Source organism: Leopardus geoffroyi, chromosome E1 (genome assembly GCF_018350155.1).
Source record: "Leopardus geoffroyi isolate Oge1 chromosome E1, O.geoffroyi_Oge1_pat1.0, whole genome shotgun sequence".
NCBI lineage: Eukaryota > Metazoa > Chordata > Mammalia > Carnivora > Felidae > Leopardus > Leopardus geoffroyi.
This window is the reverse complement of record NC_059330.1, coordinates 18,271,640-18,294,910: the sequence shown is the minus strand read 5'-3', so window position 1 is coordinate 18,294,910 and position 23,271 is coordinate 18,271,640. Positions and strand designations below refer to the sequence as shown.

At 43.5% G+C, this 23,271-nt stretch overlaps 1 protein-coding gene across 1 annotated transcript in view; it reads left to right on the top strand.

The window, feature by feature from the left end:
• Positions 1-3,764, top strand: part of NLK (nemo like kinase) — a 166,668-nt gene extending 162,904 nt beyond the window's left edge. Inside the window, exon 11 of the mRNA XM_045487971.1 lies at positions 1,961-3,764. Within this exon, the coding sequence (XP_045343927.1) occupies positions 1,961-2,015 (55 nt within the window). The 3' untranslated portion in view covers positions 2,016-3,764. The remainder of the gene's footprint in view (positions 1-1,960) is intronic.
• The last annotated feature ends 19,507 nt before the right edge of the window (positions 3,765-23,271 follow it).

The following is a 23,271-nucleotide window of genomic DNA, read 5'->3' as shown; positions in this document are numbered from 1 at the left end:
GATAAAAAGAAGGTTTTCTTTTACGAGGTTTGGCTTTAGTCAAAAGCAAATTAAAAAATGACAGCATTCATTTTTACACGGACACCAATTCACAGTGGTTGCATTGGGTGGCGCTTTAGCAGTTTTGTTCCCAGATGACCACTGTCCTGCCTGATCACACGCACGGGTAGCTAGGGATCCTCCTGCAGTGGCAGTGTGGTGGCCGCTGCCCTCAAGTTAGACGTGGTCATCTTGGCTCCTGCCACCGTCCCCACCACCTTAATAATAACTGCAAGCAAGATTACTTTATAGGTATAGTGCCGGTGTGTCCTGTGTAGAGTTTTGTTTAAAGAACTTTACAGCCACTTCAGAATCCAACAAGCCTCATTCTCTTTGTCTGTCTGTGTGTCCTTTCCTTCTCCATCTCTTTTCCCCTCACTCCTTGCATCAGTTAAGGTCCAGTCAGGAGAAAGAAACCACACCCAGTAATGGGAACAGGGAAGATTTAATAGCGAGAAGCATTACCTAGGAAAAGATGGTGCATAAGAAGATCCTGGAGTTTCCCAAAGTAGCAGTTGCAAAAAGCAGGTACTCCCTCTAGACTGAGGGAAGAGTGAACAAGGAAGAAATTAAGAATTTGGAGGAGGCCCCTCCACCCAAGGCTAGTAAGATTTGGACTTCTTTGGAGAGGATATGGCTGCCATAGGAACACACACAGCGTGAGGGTGGTGAGAAAACTTTGCAAAAGGAGTGGGCAGAACTAGTCCATCAGAGAGGCCTGTTGGGTTGCAGAGAAACTTGCCAGAAAGTTTGGGTAGAACAAAACTGAGCCTTCCATGTCAAAAAAAACAAAAAACAAAAAAAAACCCCACCAGAACCAGGAAGGAGAGCCCCTGATGCTGTGGCCTTGCAGCGCCCTCCCAGCACAAGCCAGGCGTCAAAGGGTAATGTGAGCAGGGTCTGGCTCCGGTGTCACAAAGCAGGGCAGAGAAGGACAGATTTGGATCTGAGAAGCCACACTCTTCTCCTTTCTACCCCACCTGCCTTTCTGCCCCTCCTTCCTCCCACTTCCCTGTGCTTTCTTTTAACTGGCCTTGACATGGTGTTGAACTTGATTGAATTTGTTGAATCAAAGTCAAGAATTTTCATTTAAAATTTTTAAAATCAGGGTGACTTTCATTCTTCCATGTATTTGTCTATGGAGAGAAAGAATTAGGCTGCTTTTTACTTTTCTCTGTGGTTTAAAATTACTTTGTTTTATTATTTCCCCCTAAGAGTCAGTGACCCAGCCAATCACGTGTTTCAGTACCTTTCAGGTGCCAGTTACTCATTATCCCGGGCCCCAGGAAGCACAGTGCTTACACACACCCACAAGTTTATAATCCAGTTAGCCAAATTAGACAGATATGTCAAATAACTGAAAAAACCCATCTGTGGATAACAAATGCTAAGTGATTATCCATTACTACTGAATTAATACTTGATAAAAGAGTGCTTAAAGGCTCATTCAAAATAGATCCCCACTTAATGTCACTGTATTTTGAGAGGCTACTTTTCAGTAGATAATTCTGCATCCTTTAAGGTTATTTTCCTGGTTGATTATAGACATTATTATTTACAGTACCTACCACTTGCTTCATATTATGAACTAGGCGCAGTGAAACCACTTTGCATTCATTATCTCATGCATTTGTCACAGTAGCCAGCGAGGCGGGTAGCCTCTTCCCTTCCAGAAGAGGAAAGGTGAGAGGGTTTGCTCGGCAGCCCACGAGTCAGTGACCTATCGTCTTCAGGCCCATCACAGCTGCCTCACTTAGAGATGCAGATTCTTGAATGAACAGTGAGAAGTTAAACAAACAAAAATCCAGAAATGGACTTTACGATTTTTTTAAAGGCAGGGAGGGAAACACGCAGCACTGACTCACCCTCTTGCCCTTTGTGGTGTCACAGCTGGTTTCACCGTGTCTCCATTTTCTTCCAGTTCCACTGTTGCCCAGCCGTCCGAGATGCCCCCATCTCCTCTGGTGTGGGAGTGACGGTGGAAGATAATGTACTACTGAAGATGTAATGTAGCTTTCCACTGGAGTCTGGGATTTGCAATTCTGGAGGTTAATCATGCTTGTACTGTAATTTTACTAATGAAGTTTTAAATTAACAACCACTACTTGTATGATATGAATAATATTTAGAAATGTTACTAGACTTTTAATCTTGTAAAGTGGTTGTGCTTTTAGAAGAAAAATATTTTACCCAGAGTTGCACATGTTTTATGAATTTAGTGCAGCTGTTATGGCTCACCTCAGAACAAAAGAGAATTGAACCAAATTTGGGATTTTGGGGTTTTGTGTTTTTGTTTTGTTTTGTTTTTCTTTTTTTAAATGAAGTGAGATTGTTCACACACACACACACACACACACACACACACAGGACAGTCGTCCATTTTGATATTTGAGCCATTCCTGAAAATTTGGGGTTTTCTAAAATGAAAGAATCTAGAAACCTTGCCTGCGACCAATCATGGAGCCACATGAGCTGATCGTGGCTGCACCTGGGGGGGGGGGGGGTGGGGCATGCCACCTAATGATCAAGCCCTATAATTAGCTTCTCATTAGAGCCGTGACGGTGATGTGTGCTGTCTAAAATCCAATGTTGTGGGTAGAGAGAATGAGTTTGTGACTAGGAGAGACTAAACTTCTGTTTTCCTTACCCAGTATAAATATATATATATATATTTAATCTATTTTTATTAGAAGTTTTTCTGCTCTTTCTTACATAAAAGAACCCCCAAGCATGCATCTTTCATGTGTGTAAATAATTCATTTCTGGGCTAATTTCAAAAGAATCCCAACATTGCTGTATAGAGAGAGAACTAGCTTGCACATTTTAGGTCTGTGAAATTTTGTGAGACTTTTCCTGCACTGGACAGTTAAAAAATAAATAAATAAAGACAAAAACAAATTTTTAAAAATTTTAAAGCCACAAAAAAAGGCACATAGGGAATTATGTCAAATGTGTTTGTGTCCTTAGGCAAAGCTGTGGGAGTCTTGAAATGTCACAGTAGTAAATAACTTATTACTTTTTGACAAATTCTTTTTTCTGTTGGAACACTGAATTCTTCTGTGCATATGTATATATGAATACAAATTGAAGGCCTCTACCTCCTGGAGTTATACAACTTGGCTTGTTTACCTCCACATGCTGATGATGACTATTTTTTTTTTTTTAAGTTCAATGTGGAGACTTGAAACTTGAATGTCCCTTCCAACTTTTATATTAAAAATAAAAAGACAAGAAAATTGAAGATCGTTTTTCACCTGTACAAGGAATACTAATGGATCGTCTTAAAATTGGTCTAGGAAAAAACCTTGGTGTGTGTTATGGACAATTAACTGTTAAAGTTATTGTAAGTTATCTGTATTTAGCAGAGTATTTTCATCTTGAGTGATCTGAGCTGAATTTGAAGACTATTAATAAGTTATGTTTGGAAGTTTTAACTTCAATGAAGTAATTATTTGCTGTGAAAGAAACAAACATTGAATTACTAAACAAAGATGGTGCAATATCTTTGTTTTTTTTTTATGAGGCTCCTGAGAATCAACCCAACTGAAGCATTTCAATTCACTTGAATGAGAAACGTGTTTAGTATCAAAAGAGCCCAAGAAGACACTGGTGTGAAAGGTACAATCTCAGAGGTTGGTCAATTACCGTGGCACACTTACTGGTCACTTTGTACAATGTAGATTTGAAGTACAGTGGTGAAAACATTAAATGTGACATTTGAAAAAGATGTGTCATCTTTTTTATTTCGATTCCTTTCCTTTGTTTTCTCTTCAGTACAGCTTTTATCCTGATTTTGTAGTTTTAAGACATTGGCTATTTATAGTTCTGTTTTGATCTTTGAGGAAATTAGTTGTGGTTTTTAAAAATCTTCCCAGAAACCTTACATTGCCAAGAACATATCAAAAACTTAATTAACAATATTAAAGACATTGTGAGTCAAATACATATCATTTGAAAGTCTTTTCCAGACCTTAGAGTCTAACCCAGTGGTTTTCTTTCTTTTGTTTTTTTTGTTTTGTTTTGTTGCACAGAGAACCCCATTTTCAATGTGAGATCAAATTTCAATACGTGAGAGTCCAATACATTAAATAAATAAAAATGGACTGCTGTAAATGAAGCAGACTGCTGAGGACTTGACCTCACCCTCCTCTTCCTTTCTGCCTCCTGCCCTCCCCCCACCCCCCACCCCCACCCCAGCAGCCCAAACGTAATTCCAGCTAAGGAAGAAGTCCTAGCCGGGTGGTGGGTAATTATGACCTGACACCAGACTGCCTGACTTCAGAATACCTTCCCTGTGGCAGATAAGGCAACATGACTGTTGAGTTTGTAGATGACATAGATTTACCCCTATCTTTTCTTGATTTAGCAAAATGAATGGATTTTTTTCCTGACATGGAAGGAGTTGACTGTTCCAACTACTAATACACACACACATATTTGTTTGTTCATCTAATAAACTTTTAAATACCTACTGAGTGTAAGAATTACCTAGAAGGAAGCCTTGTTAATAGAATAGTGCTTAAATAAGAAAACTAGTCTTTATCACTTACAAGACGGGATTATGAGTTGCACCTGTAACAGTTTAAAACTAATTCTTCAGAGATAAATATTAGAATATATTGACATGATCCCAGGGTCATGGGATCTCTCTCTCTCTCTCTCTCTCTCCTTCTGTCTGTCTCTCAAACAGGCATCTTTTCATGTGCCTGTTGGCCACCTGTATGTGTTCTTCGGAAAAATGTTTTATTCTTATCCTCTGCCAATTTTTTAATTGCATTGTTTGTTTTTCTGTTGAGTTGTATGAGTTCCTTGTATATCACAGATAATAACCCTTTATCACATACATGGCTTACAAATATCTTCCATTCAGTAGGTTGCCTTTTTATTTTGATAATCGTTTCCATTGCTGTGCAGAAGCTTTTTAGTTTATTTTGGCTTTAGTTTTCCTTGTCTTTGGAGTCTGATCCACAAAGATGCCACTAAAACCAATGCCAAGAAGTTTACTGCCTGTTTTCTTCTTGGAATTTTATGGTTTCAGGTCTTCTATTCAAGACTTTAATCCATTTTGAACTAATTTTTGTGTATGGTGTAAGATAGTCTAGTTTCATCCTCTTGCATGTGGCTGCCGAATTTTCCCAACACCATTTATTGAAGAGACTATCCAGGGCGCCTGGGTGGCGCAGTCGGTTAAGTGTCCGACTTCAGCCAGGTCACGATCTCGCGGTCCGTGAGTTCGAGCCCTGCGTCAGGCTCTAGGCTGATGGCTCAGAGCCTGGAGCCTGTTTCCGATTCTGTGTCTCCCTCTCTCTCTGCCCCTCCCCTGTTCATGCTCTGTCTCTCTCTGTCCCAAAAATAAATAAACGTTGAAAAAAAAAAAATTGTTGAAGAGACTATCCTTTCTCTATTGTATGTTCTTGGCCCCTTCATCATAGACCAATTGTCTATGTATGTGTGGGTTTATTTCTGGGTTCTCAATTATGTTCCATTGATCTGTATGTCTGTTTTTGTACCATTACCATACTGTTTTGATTACAGTAACTTTGTATATAGTTTTAAATCAAGGAGCCTGGTACCTCCAGCTTTATTGTTATTTCTCAAGATTGCTTTGGGTATTCAGGATCTTTTGTGGTTCCATACAAATTTTAGAATTATTTGTTTTAGTTCTGTGAAGTATACCATTGGAATTTTGATAGATATTCCATTGAATCTGTAGATAGCTTTGGGTATTAGGGACCTTTTAACAGTATTAATTCTTCCAATCCATGAGCACAGAATACCTTTCCATCTGTTTGTGTCCTCTTCAATTTCTGTCTTCAGCATCTTCTAGTTTTCATTATATAAGTCTTTCACTTCCTTGGTTAAATTTATTCCTTGGTAATTTATTCTTTTTGATGCAATTGTAAATAGTATTGTTTTTCATTTCTCTTTCTGGTGTCTTGTTATTGGTGTATAAAAATGCCACAGATATCTGTATTGTTTTGCATCCTAACTGTCCTGAATTAAGTTATTAGTGCTAATAGATTTTTGGTGGATTCTTTAGGGATATATATATTATACATACATATACATACACACACACATACATAAACACACACACACACACACACACACACATATATATATACACACACATATATACACATATACATACATACATACATACATACATACATGTCATCTGCAAATAGTAACAATTTTATTTCTTCCTTCCTTTCTAATTTGGATGCCTTCCATTTCTTTTTCTTACCTGATTGCCATGGCTAGGACTTCTAGTACTATGTTGAATAAAAGTGGTAAGAATATGCATCCTTGTCTTGTTCCTGATCTTAGAGGAAAACCTTTTAGCTTTTAACCATTGAGTGTGATGTTAGCTATAAGATTCACACATACGACCCTTCTTTATGAGCTACATTCCCTCTATACTTACTTCGTTGAGAGCTTTTATTATAAATGGATGTTGAATTTTGTCAGATGCTTTTTCTGCATCTCTTGAGATGATCATATGATTTTTCTTTTATTACTGTGGGTATCACATTGATTGTTGAACTATCCTTGCATCCCTGGAGTAAACCCCACTTGGTCATGGTATATGATCCTTTTAATGTATTGTTGGACTTGGATTGCTAATATTTCATTGAGGATTTTTGCATCTGTGTTCATCAAGGATATTGGCGGCCTCCTAAAATGTATTTAGAAGCTTTCCCTCCTCTTCAGTTTTTTGGAAGAGTTTGAGAAAGATTGGTATACATTTTCTTTGAGTGTGTGGTAGAAAACTCCAGTGAAGCTATCTGGTCCTGGACTTTTGTTCATTGGGAGATTTTTCATTACTGTTCATCCTCCTCATGACTAATCAGTCTCTTCAGATTTTCTATTTGTTCATGATACAATGCTGGAAAATTGTATGTTTCTAGGAATTTATCCATTTTTTCTAGGTTGTCCAGCTTGTTAGTGTATAATTATTTCCCCTGCACTTTTTAAGTAACTTTTTCAGTGAATGAACAATGCCCAGATCTTGGAAGGAAGTGGTAAATTCCAATGTCTTCAGATTGCTGGTGGCAGAACTTTTAACAAGTAGTCCTTCTTGCTAAGAAGTCAACATTTATGTTATGTAGCTGACTTCAGAGGTCTCTGATACAGTGGTCAGTCTCCTCACGTCTCAGGGAATAATCAAAGATCTCAATAAAGAGGGGCACCTGGGTGGCTCAGTGGGTTAAGCTTCCAATTCTTGATATTACCTCAGGTCATGATCTCATGGTCATGAGCTCATGGTCTGTGCTGAGCATAGGCCCTGCTTGGGATTCTCTCTCTCTCTCTCTCTCTCTCTCTCTCTCTGCCCCTCCCCCACTCATGCCCACATGCACTTTCTCTCAAAATAAATATTTTTTTTAACGTTTATTTATTTTTGAGACAGAGAGAGACAGAGCATGAACGGGGGAGGGGCAGAGAGAGAGGGAGACACAGAACCGGAAGCAGGCTCCAGGCTCTGAGCCATCAGCCCAGAGCCGGACGCGGGGCTCAAACTCACGGACCGTGAGATCGTGACCTGAGCTGAAGTCGGACGCTTAACCGACTGAGCCACCCAGGCGCCCCAATATTTTTTTTAAAAAAGATTTCTAGGGGTGCTTGTGTGGCTCAGTCAGTTAAGCGCCCTACCTCACCTCAGGTCATGATCTCACCTCTTGTGAGTTTGAGCCCCATGTCGGGCTCTGTGCTCACAGCTCAGAGCCTGGAGCCTGCTTCTAGTTCTGTGTCTCCCTCTCTCTGCCCCTCCCCACTCATGCTCTCTTTCTCTCAAAAATAAATAAAGTTAAAAAATTTAAAAAAAAAAAAAGATCTCTAAAGAAAGATGGGTTAAACTTTTTAATAACACTAATTTTCAGAGCTCATCATCCTCACAGCCAGCTTATCTTCATCCGGTTCTTAATTGCAGCAACCATATCATGGTTTTTAAGAATGAACAGCTTTACTTTAGAGTCTTTGAGAATGCTTATCCTTGAGAAGAAAAATCTTGTAAAGACAATATTATGGATTCCTTTTATAAAACTATATTGGTTGGGGCACCTGGGTGGCTCGGTCGGTTAAGCATCCGACTTCAGCTCAGGTCATGATCTCATGGTTTGTGAGTTCAAGCCCCATGTCAGGCTCTGTGCTGACAGCTTGGAGCCTGGAGCCCACTTTGGAATCTGTGACTCCCTCCTCTCTGCCTCTCCCCTGCTAATGCTGTGTTATTCTCTCAAAAAATAAACATTAAAAAAATTTTTTTAAAACTATATTGGTTTCGTGTGTTAGTATTACATTCAGATTGTACAACCTACAAAAGGATCGTGAAAAGGAAATCACTCTCCGTAGAGTCAAACCACCCTTTCCAGCTTCTGTGGGTCATTCCAGAAATATTCTGCATGATAAAGTTTATATGTTTTTATAGGAAGGATAGGATAATCTGCATACTGTCCTGCACCTTGCCTTCTTCGTGTAATCTATGTGGAAGTTTGTTCCACATGAACACACAGCTAAAGCTTTTAATTTGAGCCACTATTTTATTATGAAGGTGAACAGTAAATAACTTGAATTAATTGCCCCTTATCTGTGTTTCTGTCCTTTGTCGTGGCATTGTTTTTCTATGAGGACAAATAATTCAAGGTAGAACCAACTAACCCAATTTCCCCCCAGGTAAGCCATCGTTCATATACGTAGTAGTACTTGTTTTTTAAATCATTTTTTAATTTTAATTTTATTAACATTTTCTTAAAAGACAAGTATTCAAACCATGTTAAAAAAAACTAACCATTTTTTCCAGCTCACCAAACACCCTAAGAAAATCAAGAGGCATTTAGTTTTACAAAGTCTCAACAGGTTCACATGTGGCCCTATCTGCTCATTTGCGTGCCTTTTTTTTCATTCCGTCCTGTTTGCCAAAACTTATACCATTCAAGACTTCCTCGGTCATTTTACCAACAGGAGCCTTAAAAACTAATATGCTTTGGGGCGCCTGCGTGGCTCAGTCGGTTAAGCCAACTCTTGATTTCGGCTCAGGTCATGATCTCACGGTTCATGCTGCCTGAGCAGAGTGGACAGTGCAGAGCCTATTTGAGATTCTCTCTCTCGTCTCTCTGCCCCTCTCCTGCTCTCTCTCTCTCTCTTGAAACTAAATTTTAAAAAAATTAACATGTGTTCATATACATCATACATCTGGCAAATAAAGACCAATAGAATGACCACATCTTTAATATCCGTGCTCTTGGCCTTCTGTCAAGAATCAGATGATGTTGAGTTTTACAGCCAGTTGTGTTCACAGGTCTTTTTACAGCAAAAATATTTTCAGCACTATAGATGATTTCACATTCTAAAAAACACTATTAAACACCTAGGAATTCTTAATGAAATATAACAATAAGTAGCTAAGCTTACAGAAAGAGGGAAATCTTTAAGGACCAAAACCAAAGGGCACTGGAGCCATTGCTTCCCTGAGGCCATTTGCCAACTGGTAAATATATATAATATATAAGGTAATATCTCTCTCTCTCTCTCTCTCTCTCTCTCTATATATATATATATATATATAATATATATTATATATATATATTAGCTATATAGTAGCTAATATTTATTGACTACCAGGCTCTGTTCTAAGAACTGCAAATATTAATTGTACAACAACCCCATAATGTGGGTACTATTATTAATTAGACCCATCTTTCAGAGGAAGAAACTAAGACTCAAAGAAACACAGAATCTTAGCTAGTAACACTACATGAGAGACAGGACGCATGACCTTGAGCAAGATGTGAAATTAAAATTTAGATCCCACATATATATAGCTGAGATCTTCAAAGAGCTATTCCTTCAGTGAAAGGGAAAAAAAAAAAAAAATCAACTGCCACAAGGATATGTATCTCTTACAACCTTATCCTTAACGGAAGCCTCAAAAGATTCTGGTAGATAAAACACACCCAAAAAATGAGCTCACAACCCCAAATTACAAAACATAAGGAAAGAAGTTGTTATATATAAGAGACCATTACAAACCAAGTGATCTGATACTGAAGGTACTGGATGCAGAATACAGAATGATATGCTTTGGGGTGGCTCAGTCAGTTAAGCGTCCAACTCTTGATTTTGGCTCATGATCTCCCATTTCATGAAATCGAGCCCCACATCAAGCTCTGCACTGAAAGCACGAATTGGAATTGTCTCTCTCCCTCTCTGCACCCCATTCTCTCTCTCAAAATAAATAAACAAAAAAATGATTGTGCTATAAAATACTGAGAAATGAAGGTATGATACCGTACTTAAAAAAAAAAAAAAGCCAAGTAAGAAGTAAAAGTCAGCCAGGCTGCCTGGGTGGCTCAGTTGGTTAAATGTCCGATTTCGGCTCAGGTCATGATCTCAGGGTTTGTGGGTTGAGCCCTGCGTTGGACTCTGCTGACAGCTCAGAGCCAGGAACCTGTTGCAAATCCTGTCTCTCTCTCTCTCTCTCTCTCTCTCTCTCTCTCTCTGCCCTCCCCACCCCCTCCCACCCCCAGCTCGCACTCTGTCTCTGTCAAAACTGAATAAATGTTTAAAAAAAAAAGTCAACTATGACCAGGAAAATTTGAAAAATAATAAACTTACACAAATGAAAAGAAAGTCATTGGATGTAAAAATAGATTTGATAGGTTAAACAGTTCCAATTGAACACTGTCAAAGAAAACAAACTAAAACTTGTGAAAGATTACCCAGAATACATTACCTAATGTACAGCAGAAACAAATCTGCACAGGAAATAATAAAAGACATTAAGAGACTTGGGGGATAGAGTGACAAAGACCGACTCTGTATAAAATTGAAGTCCCAAAGATAACAGAAGATAGACAAAAGTAAATAGCTGAAATACTCCTAGATTTTGTCGTAGTAGGGAATCATTGAATTTAGGAAACACTAATCATAAGCAGGATAGATAGCATGTTCTAGTGGAACTGCAGAATGACAAAGTGGCCTTAAATGTAACAAAAAATTGCCTAAAAAGAATAGCATTGAAAACTCAACAGCACCAATCGAAGCTAGAAGACAACAGAATGATCCAACTAGTCGACGTTTTGAGAAGAAAGAAATGTTAACCCAGAATTACAAACTATCATTTAGTGCAAAGACATAAAAGGTATTTTCGTAATAACACAAATTCCGTTATGAATAGATCATTGCCGTCAGCAAATTCCAAAGAATGTACTTCGAGAAGAGTAAGCAGATCTCCAGTGCAAGAATGGTGAACAAACTGGTGAACGTGTGGGGAAAACTAAGCAAACGCCGACTGCATACAGCAAGAATAATAATGTCTAGTTGGGAGGGGAATAAAGTCAGACGGATTCTCTAAGCTGCAATACACATACCCGTGGAGATAAATGAAGGCTCCAGGAGGCACACAGGCACATATATTTTTAAGGGAGTCAACTTCAATATGTTTCCGCCATCCTCATTCTCCAGGGTGTTCACCTTGCGCTTCACAATCCCCATTCTGCTTCACCCAAGAAAGACATACTTCCTACACTGTAACGATTGCTGTGGTGCAGCGGCCCTGTGTGTAAAACTCCTGGTTGCTAAGTAAAAGAGAAAATACGAGGGGCGCCTGGGTGGCGCAGTCGGTTAAGCGTCCGACTTCAGCCAGGTCACGATCTCGCGGTCCGTGAGTTCGAGCCCCGCTTCGGGCTCTGGGCTGATGGCTCAGAGCCTGGAGCCTGTTTCCGATTCTGTGTCTCCCTCTCTCTCTGCCCCTCCCCCGTTCATGCTCTGTCTCTCTCTGTCCCAAAAATAAATAAACGTTGAAAAAAAAAAAAAAAAGAAAATACGAAACTGTTTTTGTGTATAAAGCCCTCGCCTCTTTTCATCTCGCTGCTCTCAGATAACACATCAATCCTGAGAGATAGATAACCTCTTGAAAGTAAAGCAAAGAGAGCATTAGTAAGAAATATTGAGACTGGCAGAATTTTACTTCATTCAGGCAACAAATTCATACCCAGCTCTGACTGTCTTAAAATTCAGAAGTGAGCAGGTTTTTTTATGGAAACATGTATAAAATGAAGCCAGACTTTTTCTAACAGAAAATAAATCTATTTTGACTGCTTAGTTTGCCAATAAGGACTTTCCAATCAGTTCATATGGTAGTCATGTTTTCCATAATTAGAATTAGCTGGGAATCTGCAGCTACCAAGTTCTGACAAAAATATATTTGAAGCAAAAGATTAAAAAATTATCAAAAAATATTGTACAAATGTTGGCAAGAATGTGAGAAGTTGGAATCCTTGTGCATTGCTGATGGGAATGGAAAATGGTGCAGCCGCTATGGGAAAGTGTGGCGGTTCCTAAAATTAGAATTATTTTTTGATCCAGCAATCCAATTCTGAGTATATACATAAAAGAACTGAGAGCAGGAACTTAGACAGATACTTGAACACCAATATTCATAGCATTGATTCGCCATAGCCAAAAGGTGGAAACAGCCCAAATGTCCATCCAAGGATGAGTAGATAAACAAAGTGTGGTGTGTATATATACACTATGGAATGTTACTCAGACTTTAAAAGGAAGGAAATGCTGACACGCGATACATAGAGGAGCCTTGAACACATCATGCTACATGAAATAAGCCAGACACCAAAGAAAAAAATATTGTATGATTCTACTTACGTGAGGTAACTAGAAGGGTCAAACTCATAGAAGGTAAGTATACTGGGTACCAGGAGGAGGGGGGAGAGAGGGCGTGAGTTTGCAATGGAGCATTAATCATCATAGGTATGGAACTTCGAAATGATGTAGCTGCCTGATGGTGATGGCTGCACAACAATATGAATGCACTTACTGCCCCTGAACTGTACCCTTAAAATGTTTAAAATGGTAAAATTTGTGCATATCTTACCACAATTAAAAATATACGTAGATGACGCTGTGATGTCCCAGAAATGGATGTTCAATCATTAGATAACTTATTTTGTCTCTTTTCTAAGTCACAAAGTCAGGTTAAGGGTATAAAATAAATTCATTGCAACTTTAAAGGCTCATTTCTGGACTCTCAATTCTATTTCATTGACCTATATGTCTGTCTTTATAGCCGTCGCTGGTGTCTTGATTACTACAGCTTTGCAGTTAAGTTTTGAAATCAGGAAGTGTGAAGTCCCCCAACTTTATTCTTTTGCAAGACTATTTTGGCTCTTCTGCATCCCTTGCATTTCCATATGAATTTTAGAATCAGCTTGTTAATTTCTGCAGCGGCCAGATGAGATTTTGATAAGCACTGCATGAATCTGTGGATCAGTTTGGGGAATTTGCCGTGTACACAATATTAAATCTTTCAATCCACGAACATGAGATGCCTCTCCATTTATTTAGTTCTTCTTTCAGTTCTTTCAAGGTTTCGTAGTTTTCAGCGTACAAGTCTTGCACTGCCTTTGTTAAATGTGTTTCCAAATAGTTACTTTTGATGGAATTTTCTTAATTTCATTTTCGGATTGTTCATTGCTAATATATAAAAATACAATCGAGGGGCGCCTGGGTGGCTCAGTCGGTTGAGCGTCCAACTCTTGATTTCAGCTCAGGTCATGATCCCAGGGTTGTGGGATCGAGCCCCGTGTCGGGCTCCATGCTGAATGTGGAGGCTGCTCGGGATTTTTGCTCTCTCTCTCACTGTGTCTCTCTCTCTCTCTCTCTCAAAAAATAAATAAATAAATAAATAAATCATACAATTGAGTTTTGTATGTATATATATTTTTTAATTTTGTTAACATTTATTTTTGAGAGATAGCACAAGCAGAGGACGGGCAGAGAGAGACACACAGAATCCAAAGCAGGCTCCAGGCTCCGAGCCGTCAGCAAAGAGCCCAGTGCAGGGCTCAAACCCACAAACTGTGAGATTATAACCTGAGGCGAACTCAGCCACTTAACCGACTGAGCCACCCAGGCGCCCCTGATTTTTGTATATTGATATTTATCCCACAACCTGGCTGAACTCACTGATTAGTTCTAAGAATTTTTTTATGTATTCCCCTTAGGATTTTATAATAAAGTTTAACATCCTCTGGAAAAACATTGTAATCCAAAAATTCTACCTAAAGCTTTCCTGTTTTTTATTCCCCCTGAGGGCAAAACAGAATAACGAGAAGTTTCCAGTTATGTGGGGTTTTTTTTTAATTTTTTATATTTTAAAATTTATATCCAAATTAGTTAGCATATAGTGAAACAATGATTTCAGGAGTACATTCCTTAATGCCCCTTACCCATTTAGCCCATCCCCCCTCCCACGACCCCTCCAGTAACCCTGTTTTTTCTCCATATTTATGAGTCTCTTCTGTTTTGTCCCCCTCTCTGTTTTTATATTATTTTTGTTTCCCTTCCCTTATGTTCATCTGTTTTTTTGGAAAAAAATGCTGATGCCATTTAATAAGGAAAACTTTTGTTTTTTGTTTTTTTCATTCTGGGGGGCAGGTAATCTTGGCTATCTCTGTCCTGCCAAGAACTATTTCTTTTGAAAGATGTCAAACTTGGGGAGCCTGGGTGGCTCAGTCAGTTAAGCGGCCGACTTTGGCTCAGGTCATGATCTCGCGGTTCGTGAGTTCGAGCCCGCGTAGGGCTCTGTGCTGACAGCTCAGAGCCTGGAGCCTGTTTCAGATTCTGTGTCTCCCCCTCTCTCTGACCCTCCCCTGTTCATGCTCTGTCTCTCCCTGTCTCAAAAATAAATAAAACGTTAAAAAAATTAAAAGAAAAAGAAAAAGAAAGATGTCAAACCTATTAAAAAGTGGAAAGAAATAGTACAGTTGACTTTTTTTTTTTAATTTTTTTTTCAACGTTTATTTTATTTTTGGGACAGAGAGAGACAGAGCATGAACGGGGGAGGGGCAGAGAGAGAGGGAGACACAGAATCGGAAACAGGCTCCAGGCTCTGAGCCATCAGCCCAGAGCCCGACGTGGGGCTCGAACTCACGGACCGCGAGATCGTGACCTGGCTGAAGTCAGACGCTTAACCGACTGCGCCACCCAGGCGCCCCAGTTGACTGTTGAACAATATAGGTTTGAGCTGTGTAGGTCCACTTATCGTGGATTTATTACAAAACAATATTATTAATGTATTTTCTCTTATGATTTTTCTTAACATTTTCTTTTCTCTAGGTGTTCTATAAGAATACAGTATATATGATACATAGAACATATAAAATACATGTTAATCGACTATGTTATAGGTAAGGCTTTCAGTCAAACAGCAGCCTATTAATTTGGTGGGGGAGTATAAGTTATACAGATTTTTAACTGCCTGGGGGGGGCGGTGTCAGCACCCCTAACCCCTCATTGTTCAGGGATCAACTGAATGATGAAAACCCAAATAAGGGTGCCTAGGTGGCTCAGTCGGTTAAGCTTCTGACTCTTGATTTCAGCTCAGGTCATGATCTCATGGTTTATGGACTCAAGCCCCACATCGGGTTCTGCACTGACAGTGTGGAGCCTGCTTGGGATTCTCTCTCTCCCTCTCTCTGCACCCTCCCACCCCACTCACACTTTCTCTTTCTCTCAAAATAAGTAAATAAATGTTAAAAAAAAAAAAAAAGAAGAAAGAAAGAAAACTCAAATACTCTTTGTATAGATTCACATTTATTAATCTATACACAAATATGTGTGTGTGTGTGTGTGTATATATATATATATATATATATATATACACACACACACATGTATATTTATGTATACAAATATATGTACTTTTTAAAGTTTTTTGCTGAGGGGCACCTGGGTGGCTCAGTTAAACATCTGACTTTGGCTCAGGTCATGATCTCACAGTTTGTGAGTTTGAGCCCCACATCGGGCTCTGTCCTGACAGCTCAGAGCCTGGAGCCGGCTTCGGATTCTGTGTCTCCCTCTTCTCTCTGCCCCTCCCCTGCTTGTGCTCACTCGCTCTCGCTCTCTAGCTCTCTCTCTCTCTCAAAAACAAACAGTAAAAAAAAATTTTTTTTAAGTTTTGCTGAAATGCCATGAAACTTCACTCCTAATGTATCTCAGAAAACAAGGCCATTATCCCAAATAACTACAATTCTGTCATACCTAAGAAATTTAACAATTGGCGTTCTACCTAATATCCGGGACATGTTCAATTTCTCTAATTCTCCTCAAAATTTTATTTATAGCTGGTTTCCCCTCCCCCCCCCCCCCATTGAGGATCTAGCCCAGGATCACGTGTTGCATTTGGTCATCAGGTCTTTTTAGTTTCCTCTAATAGGAAAGACCTTCTGCTTTTCTCTTTCATGGCATTTGGCACGTATGAAGGTGCAAAGCCAACTGTCACGTAGAATGTCCCAGAAAGATCTGGATTTTGCAGGATGGGTTTCCTCATGATCAGATTCAGCTTAAGCAATTTTGGAAAGACTTATTACAGAGGTGATGTGTACTTCCCGTTCCATCAAATCAGGAGGCGTAACCATTTGTCCCATTTTGGGTGATGCTAAGTTTGATCGTTTGATCAAGGTTGTCGCTGCCAGGTCTCTCCGTGGTAAAAGTGCCCTTTCCCTTTGTAATTAAGAAGCAACCTATGGGGGCGCCTGGGTGGCGCAGTCGGTTAAGCGTCCGACTTCAGCCAGGTCACGATCTCGCGGTCCGCGAGTTCGAGCCCCGCGTCGGGCTCTGGGCTGATGGCTCAGAGCCTGGAGCCTGTTTCCGATTCTGTGTCTCCCTCTCTCTCTGCCCCTCCCCCGTTCATGCTCTGTCTCTCTCTGTCCCAAAAATAAATAAACGTTGAAAAAAAAAATTAAAAAAAAAAAGAAGCAACCTATGGAAAGGTGCTTGGAGAGGCCACATCTGATTCCTCAACAAACTCAGCCAGTGCCATCTACCGATGACCTTTGCCCCCATTGTTTACTCTGTTAGTATTCAGGAAGTACCGCATTCCTAATGTTCTCATTCCTTTTACACTTGACTTTTTCTTTCAGACCCCAAGTAGGTCCTGCCGTGTAGTGAAGGACTCATCAAAATTTCTCTGAGTACATGAACATACCTTCCATGAAGGTTCTGAAACTGCCCCTAAAGGAACCTGTGGCAAACACTGTTCGTGGACCGCTGAAATCTCTCCTTCCTCGGCGCAAGACCAGACTACGTTCCCAGGCCCTGGGTGGTAATGAGGGCCTATGTCAAAATTTTCTCCAGAGATGTGTGCCACTCCCAGGCCGAGGCCTTGGGGCGATGGAGGTACTCCCTCCATGCCTTCTTTCTACTTACTAACTAGAACCCATGGCCACCTGGCTTTGACCATGAAGCTGCCAATGGCCGAGAGTAGGAATTCAGTAAGCTACAACCACCACAGGTCAAATCGAGGCCCAATTCCTGCTTTTTTTTCCCCCCAATGCCTATTTTTGTAAATAAGGTTTTATTGGCACATGGCCACATTTCCTCATGTACGTATTGTCTGTAGTTGCTTTCACATAACAAGTGGCATGGCCTACAAAGCCTAAAATATGTATTGTCTGGCCACTTACACAAGTTCGCCAACCCCTGCTCTAGGATCAGTAGGCACTCGACAAGTGAGAAATGTTAGCTCTGTCGTTACATGGGCCCTTTACTTCCACAATCAAATGTATTTGAAACACATCTTGAAAACAGCCTGACCCGGGGCGCCTGGGTGGCGCAGTCGGTTAAGCGTCCGACTTCAGCCAGGTCACGATCTCGCGGTCCGTGAGTTCGAGCCCCGTGTTGGGCTCTGGGCTGATGGCTCAGAGCCTGGAGCCTGTTTCAGATTCTGTGTCTCCCTCTCTCTCTGCCCCTCCCCCGTTCATGCTCTGTCTCTCTCTGTCCCAAAAGTAAATAAACGTTGAAAAAAAAAATTAAAAAAAAAACAAACAAAAAAAAACAGCCTGACCCTAATATGTCCAGCTCTTTCCTTTTTTAACTGTTACACTTCTGGAAACACATGATCTAGTTACACAAACTCCAGGTCTTGCTTCCAGCCCTCCCCGCACATCGGTCTACCTTGCGCATTTGGGAACAGATGAATCTTCCTAAAACATCATCCCTATCTGCCTTGTTCAAGATCTCCCACTGTCTCTCTCTATGGCCCTGACATCAAACCTACTGGGCTTTTAGCTTTCTAGACTCAGTAACCTGACCCTTCCTCCCCAAATCAAACTTAGCTCCACTCCTACCTGACAGCCAGAGCTGGGACTAGGGTGAGGTGAGTGAGACACTCCCCAAGGTGCAAAAAGAAAGTGTTTGCTGGGTACTAAGAACTCAGCCATCGGGATAGATAATACCTTAATGCAGTATCTTTTTGAAAAAATCAAAATCACAGGGAGCCTGGGTGGCTCGGTCGGAGAAGCGTCCAACTTTGGCGCAGGTCATGATCTCACGGTTCATGAGTTCGGGCTCTGTGCTGACAGCTCAGAGCCCGGAGCCTCCTTTGGATTCTGTGTCTCCCTCCCTCTCTGCCCCGCCCCCGCTTGTGCTCTCCTCTGAGCCTCTCTCTCTCTCTCTCAAAAATAAACATTAAAAAAATTAAATAAATCAAAATCAGTGGAAAAAGATCTATGAACAACAAAATAGCCAAATTTTAAACCAAGCCTTTGTGAATTGGCCTCCACCTGCTCTGCCCCTCCTCCCAAGTTCACAGGTTCTTGGACCTGAAAAGGAGGTAATCACTCAAAACAGCTGGCCAGATGCCTTCTGCCTCAGGGAAACCTACAGATCTCAAGAGATCACTCTGAATCTCTCCCCCCCCTCCCCCCTCCCCCCCCCCCCTCCGCAGCCTCCTTGCTACACCTCTGGCACCAGTAGAATCTTAGTTGATTTGTTTTTTTTTTTTAAGTTTATTTATTTTGAGAGAGACAGAGACAGCACGTGAGCAGGGGAGGGGCAGGGAAAGAGAGGGAAAGACACAGAATCCAAAGCAGGCTCCGCCCAACGCGGGGCTCGAACTCACAAAACTGAGCTCATCACCTGAGGCGAAACCAGAATCGGCTGCTTAACCAACTGAGCCACCCAGGCGCCCCAGAATCTTCTGTTAAGGGACGTTTTGGTTTCGAGGCGTGAAGCCATCAGCTGACTCTACGGCCACAATAGCTTTCCAGGTCTCATCATTTTCCGTTAGCAGGTGACAATCTCCATGCGGCAGGAAGCTTTCATATCTCGTCCCCTCAACAAGGACTCCAGCTCTGCGTCAGTAAAATGAAGATATGGAACCCACAGCCTAGCAGCAAAGGTGCGCGGAGACATGCGCTCAGATCAACACTGGTGCGAAAGGAACAAACGTGTCACCGAGAGTGGTACAGGCAGGCTCAGAGCCGGCAGCGGTGACACCAAATAGAGGCCAGCAGGGGAGAAGGCCTTTGGCCCTTCAAATATGCCGGGCTGGGAGAAGTGTGGGTGCATGTTAAGTAGATGGGAAAGTGAACCGAGAGCGGAGAACTCTACAGTTGCCGCCGGAAGGAAAGCAGCGGGGTCCCTTCCTCGGAGCGCCTCTCCCGCTAGAATTCCACTCCCACCACCACGGGGGCGCTGCTGGGCTAACGGTGTTTGTCTCATCACAATACGAATGATTTTCAGAAGGTGCTGACGACCACTGCCACTGCTCACTCAGAAAGACAGGGTGACAGCTCAAGACCCACCCCCCCTCTTTTTTTTTTTTTTTTTTCTTTTTTCTTAAGCCACTCTTTGACTTACTCTTTGCTTTGGGTGAGGGAATCCGCTGATCGACGGCCGTGTCCTCCCTCCTCCCCAGACCAATCTGCCTCCTACCACTTCTCTGACCTCCCGTTTAGAGCGGCAGTGCCCCCCACTGAAGGAATTTCAAACAGAAGACAGCAGCTGCACGGAGATTTTTTTTTTTTTTTTTTGGACCGAAGAGCCCTGCGGGGAAAGTGCTTGGCCTTGAAAGTCTTTATCTACAGATAACAAACTTGGCTGGGCGAGAGGTTTTCTGAGAAACACTCACAGGAGCAGCTGTACGCTTACCACGTTCCCGGGGAAATCCCAGCGGGGGGGGGGGGGAGGGGAGGGGGGTGGCGCCCACACACTCTCCCCTGCCCCCCCAGCAAGCAGTTCTAATCGGCGGGGAGTACAGCCTAAGTGGGGCCGCCTTGTCCTGGAAGCCACCTTTGGGGGCCGGGCAGAGCACACCTTGCCAGGCCCCTCCGGAGTGCTCCACCTGCGCAACAGGCCCTGGGGTGCCAGGACTTTGTGTTCTGGCAGCCTTCAAGCCACCCCACAAGGAACCTTCACCTCCCTCCCCTGCTGTGCTCCCCTTCCAGCCGGCTCTTGACTGTCCTCCATAGTAAACACCCCCTCCTGTCCGGAGCCCAGACCCCTCCTCCCAGACCCCTCAGCCTTCACCGCCTGCCGAAACTGACACCTGACTCCCTGCTCTCCAAGGTCTTGGCTTCCCCACAGCCCTCCCCCATGTTGGCCATTCATTTTTTTTCACACACCAGCCTCCCTGCTCCCCAAGGCCACAACCTCCCCGCTCTCTGAGGTTTGAGCCATGCCTTGGCCCATGCCCACCTCCTCCTGGGTGCTCTCCTGACTCTACCTTGGCAACAGTCTCCCCAGCCTTCTCACCCCCATCCCAGGTGGTCTTCACCGTCCATCCATCCAGCACCTTGGGCTCTCTGTCCCTTGACTCCATCTCCAAACACCTTCCCCTCCTCTCCATTTCGGCCCACACCTCCCCCTGCACAGAACCTCATCCCAACACCAGGAATTCGGACATCGTGCCCCCCGTCATAATTTCCCAACCTTCTGGCCTCTTCATCCGGTGACTCCCACCCTGCCAGCACTGCCTCCTCGGCCTCACGTTCATTCCCTTCTCCGCCTTCTCCCAGGCTGCCAGCCCCTCTGGCCCACGGGGCTTCCTCCCCATCCAGCTTGAAACGCATGTTCCGCCTCTTGAATCCACCCTTCTCACCCAACGTCTCAAAATCACCAGTGTGTTTCTTTTAACTTTTTTTTAAAGTTTATTTGGTGGGGGAGGGGGAGAGAGACAGAGGAGAGAGAGAATCCCAACCCAACGGGGCTCTGTGCGCTCTCAGCACACAGCCCCCAATGCGGGGCTCGATGTCACAAGCCATGAGATCGTGACCTGAGCCGAGATCAAGAGTCAGTCGCTTCGGGGCGCCTGGGTGGCGCAGTCGGTTAAGCGTCCGACTTCAGCCAGGTCACGATCTCGCGGTCCGTGAGTTCGAGCCCCGCGTCAGGCTCTGGGCTGATAGCCTGGAGCCTGTTTCCGATTCTGTGTCTCCCTCTCTCTCTGCCCTTCCCCCGTTCATGCTCTGTCTCTCTCTGTCCCAAAAATAAATAAATGTTGAAAAAAAAAATTAAAAAAAAAAAAAAAAGAGTCAGTCGCTTCACCGACTGAGCCACTCCTCACCGATGTCTTTCCGAACCTCGGCCCTAGAGGAGTCAACAGCCTTTTTTCTTTTTTTATGAGAGAGAGAGAGAGAGAGAGAGAGAGAGAGAGAGAGAATGCTCATAAGCAGGGGAGAGGGGCAAAAGTAGAGGAAAAAACAATTTTTTTTTTTTTTTTTTGAGAAACAGAGAAAATCTCAAGCAGGCTCCACGATCAGCACAGAGCCTGACACAGGGCTCAATCCCATGACTCTGGGATCAGGACCTGAGCAGAAATCAAGAGTCAGACGCTCAACAGCCTGAACCACCCAGGCACCCTCAACAGCCTTTTTGCTGAGGAGACCCCACCCTGGAGAAAAGCACACAGCCTCGGAGATTGGGCCTCCAGATCGTTGGCCACCCACCTCAGCTGGGCCCTCTACACTGCCACCAATCTCTCTGTTCTAGTGCCAAGGGGCCCGTCCTGGGGAGCACAGAGCTCCTCTGACTTAACCCTAACCCTTCCATTCTCTCCAGCTCCTCAGGGGCCTTGAGCCACATTTCCTGCTCTCTTCCCTCCTGCAAGGACAGCCTTCCTCCCTCACCCAGAAACCTCAAACAGCATCTAAGTAAGTGAAAAGCGTTCTAGTCAATCTGAGAAATACGTAGGCCATCTCTGGAGCTCATCTCCCTCCAGCCACTGCCCCCTCTCTCTCCTCTCCTTCCTAACCGGAGGTCTACACTCCCTGCCTCCCTTCCCCACCTCCTTACTCCCTGTCCTGCTGTCATGTGCCCCCTGCCTCCACCACACCTGTGCTCTCTTACAGGGCCACCGCAGGGGCCATTCAGTGTTGCTCTGACCCAGCTGACCCTCCTCCCCACCATGTTTGGGACATCACTCTCCTGTTGTGCACCTGTATCTCAGCCCCCTCCTCACCCACCCCCACCCCCTCCCAGGATGGAGCACCCTTAAGACAGGCCCTTTGCTCTCAACACCGACCGCCATCAAACGCGGATGCCCCACTATCTACGTATCCAGACAGGTTCATCCAACTGCCCCCGAGACTCCTCCACTCAGACGCTGTGGAGACTGCTCAGTGTCAACGCAGCCAGAACCCGATTACCTTCTCTTCAGCTCACTTCTGTGTCCCAGTCGGTGGGACATTCAGTGAATGGCTGGGCCCAGCGGGCAGTTAAAGATCAATATTTACAGAACCAGGGGCGCCTGGGTGGCTTAGGCAGTTAATGGCGGACTTTGGCTCAGGTCACGATCTCGCTGTTGGTGAGCTCGGGGAGTGCGAGCCCCGCATCCGGCTCTGCCTTGACAGTGTGGAGCCTGCTTTGAATTCTCTCTGTCCCACTGATGATCGCGCGCGCGCGCTCTCTCTTTCTCTCCAAAGAAATAAGTGAATTAAAAATATATATATTTGCAGAATGAATAAATCCTCCCTCATTCATCACAGCCAATCCCTGCCCCAGCCAAGACCCGCCCAACCTCTTGCTATATCCCTGTGCTCCTTAATTGAAGCTGGCTCTCCCCTAGGCAGCCTTCGGAAGGCTTCCAGGCCCCTCAGGTTCGGCGGGGCTGGGACCTTGCGGGTGTTCCCACGGCCCGTGAACGTCGCACCACCGCGCGGATCACAACGCGCTATGGGGCCGGCCCTGGTCTGCGGCAGCTGGGCTGCATTAGGGGCTCCACTTCCACCAGCGCCCGTGGGCCATCACACAGGAGCCGCTCAGTAAGCGTTACTCCTTTGCACTGAATGAATGGAGTACTGGGTGAAAGGGACCACAGCGCGCCACGCAGTCTGCAGCCAGGCCCGGCGGGCGTCAGCCCCAGCGCTCCCAGTTCAGTCTGCACGCCGCAAGCCAGACGCGGCGAGCGAGGAACCCCGCCCCATTCCACGCGGCGCCCGC